Below are 11,686 nucleotides of genomic sequence, written 5' to 3'. Positions count from 1 at the left end.
GACTGCTTCAACCCATGTGTGGGAGTTTACACTCAGCCTTGTTGAAGTTCATGAGTTTCACACAGGCCCACCTGTCAAGCTTGTCATGGCCCCACTAGATGACACACCTTCCCTCCAGCACGTCAACCTCACCACACTGCTTGCTGTCATCAGCAAACTCGCTGAGGGTGCACTCGATCCCACTGCCCATGTCACCAACAAAGATGTGAAATAGTGCCGGTCCCAGTACCAAGCCCTGAAGAACACCATTCGTAACAGATCTCCACTTGGACATTGATCTGTTGACCACAACCCTGTGAGTGCGACCATACAGACAATTCCTTATATCCACTGAGTGGTCCATCTGTCAAATCCATGTCTCTTCAATTTAGAGACAGGAATGCCACATGGGATGTGTCAAATACTTTGCACGAATCAGGTAGATGATGTCAGTTACTTTTCTCTTACCCACAAACACCGTAACACCATTGCAGTAGGCCTACAGATATGTCAGGCACGCTCTGCCCTTAGTGAAGAAGTGTTGGCTGTCACCAATCACCTCTTTATTTGTCATGTGCCTTAGCAAAGTTTCCAGGAGGATCTGTTCCATGATCTTGTTGGGCTCAGAGGTGGGTCTGACTGGGATAGACTTCCCTGGGCCTACTTTTATTCACTTTTAAAAAGTCGGGGTTATGTTCTCTGTGTTACAATCAGTAGAAACTTCACTGCACAGCCACCACTTTTCAAATATGATGAGTAGTGGCTTTGCAACTTCATCTGCCAGTTCCCTCAAGACTCTGGGATTCATCTCACCTAGTCCCATAGACTTGTGCACCTTCTGTTTCCTCAGATACTCCCAAAGTTGATCTTCTACAGTAGGTGGTTCTTCTCTCTCCCAGTCCCTGCCTTTGCCTTCTGGGACTTGGATGGTGTAACTGGAGCTATTCCAGTGAAGAATGAGGCAAAGAAGTCATTGAGTACCTCAGCCTTCTCCACATCCTGGGTAACCAGGTCTCCTCTTTCCTTCTGGAGAGGGTCCATGTTTTCCCTAGTCTTCCTTTTATCACTGACGTACTTATAGAAGCCCTTCTTGTTGCCCTTGAACTTCCTATCTAGATTCAATTTTACCATAGCCTTAGCTTTCCAGACTTGATCCCTGGCTGCTCAGGTGATGTCTCTGCATTCCTCTCAGGTTACCTGTCCTCGCTTCCACTTTCTGCAGCCTTCTATGGTGGTTTTATACAGGTGGGCATCTGAGCTTCATCACAGCTGCTCTATCACTCCCCCTCCTCTAAGGGAAAGGAGGAGAAAATATGATGAAACCAGTTCAAATGTTGAGATAAGGACAGGGAGATCGCTTAATAATTATCATCATGGGCAAAACAGACTCAGATTAGGAAGATATTAAAATTTACTGTCTACTACTAACAAGCTAGAAAAGTGAGAAACAAAGGAAAGAAACCCCAAACACCTTTCCCCCATCCACCCTCTTTTATCTCCTCCACTTAGGCGGCACAGAGGAATGGGGAAATAGGGCTTATGGGCGATCTATAGCACTTTGTCTCCACCGCTCCTTCTGAGTCACCCTCTGCCCATGCTCTAAGGTTGGGTCCCTTCCATGGGATGCCGTCCTTCCTGAACTGATCCTGAGTGGGCTTCCCACAGGCAGCAGCTCTTCAAGAACTGCTCCAGTTATGGCTCCGAACCACGGGTTCCATTCATCATGAGCAAACTGCTCCAACCTTGTCCCCCGTGGGCAGCAACTCCTGCCAGGTCGCCTGCTCCCATGTGGGCTCCTCTCCATGGGCTACAGCTCCATCCTGGAATCTACTCTGGTGGGGGTTCTCCACAGACCGCAGCCTCCATCAGTGCAGGTCCATCTGCTCCACCGTGGTCTCCTCCATGGACTGCAGCATGGAGATCTGCTCCACCCTTGTACTCCATGGGCTGCAGGGGGACTACCTGCTCCACCACGGTCCTCAACACAGGTGGCAAGAGAGCTTCTGCTCTGGCACCTGGAGCACCTCCTTCCCCTCCTTCACTTGTCCACTGCCTGGCTATTTATCACTCCTCTCTCTCCCAGCTGCCATGTAGCAGCATTTATTTATTTATTTATTTATTTATTTATTCTTTCCCTTTCCTTAAATATTCTCTCAGAGAAGCACAGACAACATTGCTTATTGGCTTAGCTTTGACCAGCAGCAGGCCCCTTATATAAGATGGGACAACTTCTGGATTCTTCTCACAGAAAGAAAGAAATCGCCTGTGTGAGCTGGGGTTGGAGCCCGGTGCTGTGAACGGTGGTTGCATGGGGCTGATCTAGGACCCCCTGGGGCAGCATCTGCCAGGGTGTCCAGAGAAGAGCCCAGCCCAGACCATGCTCTGCTGGTCCTCCCTGTCTCTCCCAGGAGGCCAGCCCAGCTCAGCCCATCCCCAGCTCTCCACACTTCCTTCTCCTTTCCCCAGCCCAGCCCAGCAGCCCAGGCTGGGAAGGCCCCAAAGCAGCAAATGGAGGAGTGGAGGTCAGTGGCAGTGTCCCTGCTGCTGCAATTTCCAGGAAATTCCCTTCCCACAGGCATCCTGCAACCCTGTAGGCTAGCCCCGCTCCCCAGCACAGCACAGCATGACACTGCTGGCCCTGGGGCTCCTCAGGCACCACCACTGCACACACACAGCTCCCTGCTCTGCTCCCGGGACACCCCATGTCCCACATAGCCTTGCCCCAGCCCAGCTCACCTGGGCTGACCTGAGCAGCCATTCCTGCAGCCCCTTCCCATGCTGCCCACAGCCCCCCAGCTGGCGGTGCTGCTCTGCAGAGTGAGGGACTGTTGTGCGTGGGGCTGTGGGGGCACTCTTCAGGGCCATGCTGGTCAGGCTGGGAAGGCAGAGCCAGCTGGTGGGGGGCACTGCCACTGACTGCCTCCCACACAAGTGGTTCCTTGGCCATGGATAGCCGGCACAGATAACCGGCCTTCTTCAGAGTCAGAGACTCATAGAAGAGAAATAAGCTAAGCAGGGAGCCTCCTTCAAGTCTACTCCTTTGCAATATCCATGACAACAGCTCTAGGAGAAGATCTGAGCCTTAAGGCACTGCCCTCAGCAGATCCCCTTTTATGCTGGAGATGCTGGTATGGAGCCGTCTGTGTTAGAGAAGTGCCACTGGCCTGTCCCTGTCTGTGGACACAGGACTGCCACACAGCAGAACAGTGAGCAAGCGACAAGAACAATCAGTCCTCACAGCAACACAAGGGCTCTGTAGGAGAACGTGGGTGGTGAAGGAAAGCACTTCTGGGCAGACCAAGCTGTTTGGCTCCCAGGCATTGCTGCTGTGCCAAGATTCTCTTTCTGTGCACCTCTGCACACAGACAAGTGCCCCTGCAACTCTATCACAGGTCTCTGAGGGAGGATCTCAGGCAACGATTCCTTGCTACGTCCTTTCTATAATGCAAATGCACAGAGAGCCTGGCTCCTTCACACCAAGTTTCTATGTCACAAGAGACAAGTAGATACTGAAATGGAAGGGGATGAAAAAATACATTTCTTATTCTATCATGAATAAAGGAAATGAATTTTAAAACATTAAAAAAAAAAAAATATTGGGTCTCTGCAGCTGTAAGAAGTTACCTTAGCTATATGTAAAAGATGGGCAGTTTATTGCTACAGAAAAATGTCCAGTCATCACTTTCCACACGGAAACCTTCAGTTCCATGTTCCTCATGCTGTAGATGAGGGGGTTCACTGCTGGAGGTACAACTAAGTACTGAACTGCCAGCCAAAGATTCAGGGAGGAGGAGAACATGGAGGGGGGTTTTAGGTAGGCAAATAATCCAGTACAGATGAACAGGGAAACCACAGCCAGGTGAGGGAGGCACGTGGAAAAGGCTTTGTGTCGACCCTGCTCAGAGGGCATCCTCTTTACAGCTCTGAAGATCTGCATATAGGAGTAAAGAATGAAAAAGAAACACCCAAACAGTGAACAAGGAGTAAAAACAACAAGCTCAGTTTCCCAGATCAAGACATCTGAGCAAGAGAATTGAGGATCTGGGGAATTTCACAGAAGATCTGGTCCAGGGCATTGCCTTGGCAGAGGGGAAGGGAAAAGGTATTGGCAGTGTGCAGCACAGCATTGAGAAAAGTACTACCACAGGCAGCTTCTGCCATGTTGACACAAGCTTTGCTGTCCATTATTGTCCCATAGTGCAGGGGTTTGCAGATGGCAATGTAGCAGTCATAGGCCATGATGGTGAGAAGAGAAAACTCTGCTGCTACAAACGTAACAAAGAAAAAGACCTGGGTAGCACAGCTTGCATAGGAAATGATCCTGGTGTCCCACAGGGAATTAGCCATGGCTTTGGGGACAGTGGTGGAGATGGAGCCCAGGTTGAGGAGTGCGAGGTTGAGGAGGAAGAAGTACATGGGGGTGTGGGGGCGGTGGTTGCAGGCTACGGCTGTGAGGATGAGGCCGTTGCCCAGGAGGGCAGCCAGGTGGATGCCCAGGAAGAGCCCAAAGTTCAGGAGCTGCAGCTCGCGTGTGTCTGTGAATGGCAGTGTTATAAATGAGGTCTCAACTCAATCTGAATTTTGTAATATTTATAAAACAAATATTTCTAAAAGGTATAAAAGGCAAGTAAACAGCACTGGGTGTGCGGGGAGTCTACGCTCCACCAACATTCACACACGAACATCAAACATTCTAAATATACAGAACATTGCTTTACATACTAAACCTGAGTATGCCTATACATACATACACTCAGGAAAGGTAACAAACAATGCTTTAAGTTCCATGACTTAACAGTCTCCATTTTCCGCTCCTTTACTTGATTACTAACAAGTCTCCATTTTCCATTGCTTCTGAACAATATGTCTCACGTTAAGTTGTCAAGCAACTCGGTCTTCAGGCCTTTTGTATCCCATTCTTCCCAGATCGAAGAAAAACATATCCATCTCCTTTGCAAGGCCAATGAGGCCTGGGTCAAAAGGCACGTCCAGGTCAGCAGGGGGCATAATAGCAAAGGCCTTCGATGGCTGCAGCAGCAGAGGGGCCCGTGGCATAGCAGTTGGATCAGTAAAGGAGCCCGCAGCTCCCTCACTATCTGGCAAGCCACACGTTTGTGATTGTGGCTCCACATGGCTCTTTAAGGCCTCAGAGATTGCTCGCCAGGTGCCAAACAATCCTACCGCAACATTGTCATTTTTAGTTGCAGAGTCCCACACCTTGACCGCAGTTTGGTCCCATATTTCAGGCTCATAAACTGTCCAATTGTTAATAAGGAGAATAAGCTGTAAGTTTACCAGGACAGTCTTTGTTCCTAAGGACGTATGATTCCCTATAATGCGCAACTACTTACCAGCGAGAGGCAGTTGTGTGCACAGGTCCACTTCTCTCAGTTTGAGCTTCTCTCCAGCTCCAGTGCGCCTATTTCCAGCGACGAGCTTCTCTGAGCGGTTTGCTGAGTCTGGCCAAACCTATCTTCATGAGGCAATCAAAATGCCTGTTCCCATCCTGGTCTCCATTCTGCCAGCCTGTTCCTCTTCACTTCTTTTTCTGATTCTTTATTGATGATGTAACTTCATTGTGTTGCCTTTTTTTTTTTTTTTTTTTTTTTTTTTTTATCTTGAGGGCAGGCTCCCCTCTTATACCCTTCTCTCCACAGCAGTTCTTTTCAAAACAACTTTTCATTGGTCAAACAACTTTGAATGTAACAACAACAGCAAACACCCAGAAACATCCATGCCTTAAGGGCTGGAGAACAAGAGAACCATCTGGAGAACAAGAAACCAGAGACTGCATGGAGTCTCCTGAACCACCCTCCTTTGTTCCCTCTATACTCTTTTATATTCTTGATGGCCTCGTCATTAAGAGTCTAATGTTATCTCAACCATGGGGCTTTCCAACCCCCATGGCCACATTCCCAAATCTCCCCCTTCTTTATTAATATCAACCATTTTCTCAACACGAATTACCACTCCATATATAACAACAGGAGGAGGAACTCGTTGGGGAAGCTGCTATTGGACATTTGCTGTCCTCTCAGGAGGCCACCCCAGCCCAAACCCTCCTCAGCTCTCCACACCTCCCTGTCCTCTCCCCAGCCCATCCCAGACCAGACCAGCAGAACAGCCCATGCTGGGATGGCACACAAACAGGAAATGGAGAAGAGGACGTCACTAGCAGTGTCCCTGCTGCTGCCATCTGCAGGATGTAAACCCCACCGCACCACCTTCTCAGACAGCCTGCAGCCCCCTAGGCCAGCCCCGCTCCCCAGCACAGCACAGCACCACACTGCTGGCCCTGGGGCTCCTCAGGCACCACCACTGCAAACACACAGCACCCTGCTCTGCTCCCGGGACACCCCATGTCCCGCACAGCCTTGTCCCAGTCCAGTACGTCTGGGCTGGCCTGAGCAGTCATTCCTGCAGCCTCTGCCCATGCTGCCCACAGCCCCCCCAGCTGGCGGTGTTGCTCTGCAGAGCGAGGGGGCTGTGGTGTGTGGGGCCATGGGGGCACTCTGCAGGGCCGTGCTGCTCAGGCAGGGAAGGCAGAGCCAGCTGGTGGGGGGGCACTGCCACTGACTGCCTCCCACACAAGTGGTTTTTGGCCGTGGAGGGTACACACAGACAGATCACCTTCTTCAGAGTCAGAGACTAATGGAATAGCCTGACAAGGAGGAACCCACAAGGATAATCAAGTCCAACTCATTTCCAATGTCATTAGATGTTTTGGGGTTGTTATATATGGAGTGGTAATTCATGTCAGAAAAATGGTTGATATTAATAAAGAAGGGGGAGATTCGGGAATGTAGCAATGGGGGTTGGAAAGCCTAGTGGTTGGTGATAACATCAGACTCTTAACGATGAGGTCATCAGGAATGTAAAGAGTTTAGAGAAAACAAAGAAGGGTGATTGAGGTGACACCCTGCCATCTGGGATTGCTTGTTTTCCCCTCTGTTAAGGCATGGAAGTTGCTGGGGGGGTTGCTGGTTAGAACTGTTAACATTTATTGTTTAATGTTATATGATAATATTATATGATCCTTCTCTGAGGAAGGATCTCAGGCAAGCAAATCACAGCAGGGTTCTTTCTTTTATTGAAATACACAGAGAGCCTGGCTTCTCGTTTACTCCATGTCTCAGAATCACACGGACAGGTAGATATGGAAATGGAAGGGGATGAATAATGACATTTTCTGTGTACAACACTATCACAAATAAATCAAAGATAAGATAATGCTACACAACCACACACAAATTTCCAGCTTCTGAGCCTGTAATGAGCTACATTATAAGTGATATGCAGAGGAAGAACAGCAGTTTATTGGTTCTGAAAATATCCAGTTACCAATTTGCACACTGCATCCTTGAGCTCCTTGTTCCTCATGCTGTAGATGAGGGGGTTCACTGCTGGAGGCACCACTGAATATAAAGCTGCCAGCAAAAGATTCAGGGAGGAGGAGGATACAGAGGGGGGCTTCAGATAGGCAAATGTGGCAGTGCTGAGAAACAGGGAGACAACAGCCAGGTGAGGGAGGCATGTGGAAAAGGCTTTGTGTCGTCCTTGCTGTGAGGGGATCCTCAGCACTGCCCTGAAGATCTGCACGTAAGAAAGCACAACATAAAGAAAACATCCAAATGCTAAGCAGGCACTAACCACAAGAAGCCCAACTTCTCTGAGGTAGGCATCTGAGCAGGAGAGCTTGAGGATCTGGGGAACTTCACAGAAGAACTGGTCCAAGGCATTGCCTTGGCAGAGGGGGAGGGAAAAGGTATTGGCAGTGTGCAGCATAGCATAGAGAAAGCCACTGCCCCAGGCAGCTGCTGCCATTTTGACACAAGTTTTGCTGGCCATTATTGTCCCGTAGTGCAGGGGATTGCAGATGGCAATGTAGCGGTCATAAGCCATGATGGTGAGAAGAGAAAACTCTGCTGAAATGAAAAAGAAAAATAATAAAATCTGAGCAGCACATCCATAGGAGGAAATGGCCCTGGTGTCCCACAGGGAATTAGCCATGGCTTTGGGAACAGTGGTGGAGATGGAGCCCAGGTCAAGGAGGGCGAGTTTGAGGAGGAAGAAGTACATGGGGGTGTGGAGGTGGTGGTTGCAGGCTATGGCTGTGAGGATGAGGCTGTTGCCCAGGAGGGCAGCCAGGTAGATGCCCAGGAAGAGCCCGAAGTGCAGGAGCTGCAGCTTGCGTGTGTCTGCGAATGCTAGGAGAAGGAACTCTGTTAGGAAGCTGCTGTTGGACATTTGCTGCCTCAGGGCATGGTTGCCTGTCCATGGAGGAATAGACAGTGACATGTTAGAGAGACTTTTCCAAGCAAAAACTAAACCTTATTTCATAGAAAACATCCTCAAGAAGGCTGTATCCTCACTGCATCTTCATCTCAAGAAGACTTGCTCCTGCCTGGAGCTCTGCATCTCTCTGCCTAACGATGCCACAGAGACCATGAAGATCCTCTGTAATCTCAGCAGTAATCAGTGCTGCTGGTAAAGAACACCAGGGGTGCATCTCAGGCATCCACTGGCCAGAGGCATCTCCCTATTTACAAGTGATGAAACAATCCCACAAAGAAACAAAGAAGGTTGTGTTGGTGCTGCCTGTAGGTTAAATGGTGTGGAGTGAATATATGAGTTTCCTCAAAGACCTACAAATCTCTTTTAACTGTAATGCTCTATGAGTTTAGGTCCCTTCTACAATCCTAACAACACCATTATCATCTCCGTGACTGCCGTCCAAAGCAGGAAGTTGAAAAATGAGACCTCAGAGAGTGCCATCCCTTCAGTTATGGCAGGTGTTGTTCTTCCCTTTCAAGAATCTCCCCCAGAAATGCTCTGGGGGTGCTGGGGAGATATGAGGAGCCTGGCCCATGTAGCAGCCCCCTGCCAGCAGCAGGACCCTGTCCGGCCCTGGCCTTCTGGTCCTTCCAGCCACAGCTTCTCCCCACAGCACCCTGGGAAGCTCCCCAGGCAGGCTGAGTGCAGAGCCTCGCAGGTGGGAGAGGCTCTGCCCCGGAACAAAGCCCCTGGGGCTCAGCAGGGACCCTGCTCTGCACCACAGCCCTGGGCACCCTTGCTTGCTCCCTGCTTGCACAGCCTGCAACTGGTCCTGTGAGAAGGAACCCTCATGTCCTGTCCCACTGATAGCTTTGGTAGGTAATCCCTGCTCTGGAGCTTGTCATTCTTCTGTTATCCAAAGAGAATTCTCCAAAGATAAATATCCAAAGAGTTCTCCTGAAAGATCCCATAGGCTGTGGGATTTGCCAGCAAATCTGGAGCTGGCACAGGAACAACAGCTGCATTACCCTGCAGCCACAGACTTACCCTGTTCAGGGCTCTGAAGATTTCTCCTGCAGTGAGCTCTCAGTATCCCCCCTCCACACTGCCTTTAATATCACCCTCCTTTCTCTCAGCCGCCCTTGTCCCCTGCAGGTAGTGCCCCCAGCCCTGCTGTGCTGTGCAGAGGAGCAGCTTCTGGGCAGAGCTGTCTCTCTGCAGTGCTGCCCGCTTGCCAGGAGCTCCCCTTGGGCTGAGAAGCCCGGCCCAGTTCAGCAGCACAGCTCCAGCCTAATGCCTCTCTGTCTCTCCCCTCTCTCATGTCCCTTGAGATGTCCCTGGGCCTCCAGGGGAATCAGCTTTGAAACACACTGAAGTAATCACTGATGTTCCTTCCCTCAGCTGCTGAAGGAATCTCATTTCCAGCTCCATCCTTCCTTATTCAGAAAATGGATGAGGTCCAAGGATCACCCTTTAATGCCCTGTTTTTAGGCAGGACACTCCTGCAAGGACAGGGATGGATCTTCCTTCTCCCTGCTGATGGAAAGGTTTCAACTGAGCCAACCAAGGCACCTCCTTCTTTGTTTGCTGTCCAAAGGCTAGGAGGATACCTTAATGTAATCCAGATGTATTACTCTGCTCTCTCCCATGACTCACATTTGGAAACTGCCCTGGCTATGTTATGCAGTGACCATTCACTGCCTCTACTGTGAACAGCGCAGGGAGCTCTTGGCAAGTTCCTGGTCCTCCAGGGGAATCAGCTCGGAATTAAACCAATGCAATCACTGTTCTTCCTGCTGTCAGCTAGGGAGAGACACCTATTTCCAGTGCTATCTTTTCTCTTAAATCAAAATAAATGTTTGATATGGGAATCATCTTTTCTTGTCCTTTTATTAGTTAGGACACCCACAAATTTTATTCCATTTCTTTCAAGCACCTGTTAATATTCCGGAGAATGAATCTTTTTCACTGCAAATGAAATCCCTCTGTCTACACAGACTACACAACCCAGCAAGCTCATAGAATCATAGAATATTTGGGGTTGGAAAGAACCTTAAAGTCTAGTTCCAGTCCCTGTGAAATGGTCAGTCTCGTCCCACTAGACCAGTTTGCTCAAGGTCCCATCCAACCTGACCTTGGACATTACCAGCGATGAGGCATCCACCACTTCTCTGGGCAACCTGTTCTAGAGCCTCACCACCCGCTGCGTGAAGAATTTCTTCTTTAGATCTGATCTAAATCTGCTCTCTTTTAGCTTAAAAGCACTGCCCCTTGTCCTATCACTACACTCCCTGATACAGTCTCTCCAGATATTTATCCTATCTGTCTCCCCCTGTTCTCTTAAGAGTAGGGAGGGAGAGAGTGGCTGTGTGGTGCTTGGCTACATCCTGGGGATAAAGCACAACACATCTGGGGACACAAACCTGAAAAACAAGTGATAAAGGAGGCAGTGAGGGAGCCAGACCTGGTCAGTCACACTGACTGGTGAGAGTATGAGTATGATTCTTCCAGTGAGTTTATCTGACCAGGAATCTTGTCAGTTGGGAAACCAAGGGAAAACAGGGAATACTGGTAAAAGGGGATGTCCTATGAGGACACTTGGGTTGTCTAGTCTGGAGAAAAGAAAGCTGGGGAGCGACCTCATTGCTTTCAGCCACTGTCTTAGGAGGGCAAGTGGAGAGGGAGGTGATGACCTCTTCTCACTGGTAACTGACCAGAGAAAGTGTGGGAATGGCACATAGATGCACCAGTGAGGTCCAGACTGGAGAGTAGGAAAGTTGTCTGTACTGTGAGGGTGGTCAGACACTGGAACAGGCTTCCTTGAGACCTGTTTTTTGTTCCCAGCCTGTCAGTGTTCAAGAAGCATTTGGACATTGCCCTCATTGATATGCTGTAACTTTTGTTTAGCCCTGAAGAGATCAGGTAGTTGGAACAGACAACCTTTAAAGGTCTCTTCTGTGAGGAATGTTTTAACAATTCGTGTCAATAAAGAACAGTCCTGTCTGCCTCTGGGTCCTTCACTGGCAATTTAATTCCTGAACCACAGATGCAGTGTGTCCCAGTCTCCCCCTCATTCTAGTCAATTTATCAAGTCTTCAGAAAATACTCCTCAAATTTATGAACCTGTTTGCTTTTGTTATTCCGAATTCCTATTTGTAACAGTTACAGCCTTTTTTTTTTTTTTGTCTTATTCGAGATTGACTTAACACTGCTATAGGTGTGACTGTCCCTGTGAATGGCTGGTGAGGAATGTTTTAATTATTCATGAAGTGTCAATAAGAAAGCTATTTGTGTTTGTATGAAGTCTTTGATGTCTGGGGGTTTCAGAACAACTGATAACAACTAGTGACTGTTATGGGATACTATGCAAGCCTCTGATATCTGGCCAGGTGGCCAAGAGATTAAGAAGAAGAAAAAAAAGAAGATGAAGGAC

At 49.1% G+C, this 11,686-nt stretch overlaps 1 protein-coding gene across 1 annotated transcript; it reads right to left on the bottom strand.

The window, feature by feature from the left end:
- Positions 1 to 7,293: 7,293 nt before the first annotated feature.
- Positions 7,294 to 8,226, bottom strand: LOC309891007 (olfactory receptor 14C36-like; the record flags this gene model as incomplete). Its single annotated transcript, XM_082785404.1, has 1 exon — positions 7,294 to 8,226. One exon carries the CDS (start codon positions 8,224 to 8,226, stop codon positions 7,294 to 7,296), a length of 933 nt encoding a protein of 310 aa, XP_082641530.1.
- Positions 8,227 to 11,686: the final 3,460 nt, after the last annotated feature.

The sequence above is a fragment of the Aythya marila genome (assembly GCF_965140915.1).
Source record: "Aythya marila genome assembly, contig: HAP1_HAP1_SCAFFOLD_154, whole genome shotgun sequence".
Lineage (NCBI taxonomy): Eukaryota > Metazoa > Chordata > Aves > Anseriformes > Anatidae > Aythya > Aythya marila.
This window is presented reverse-complemented; position numbering and strand designations above follow the sequence as displayed.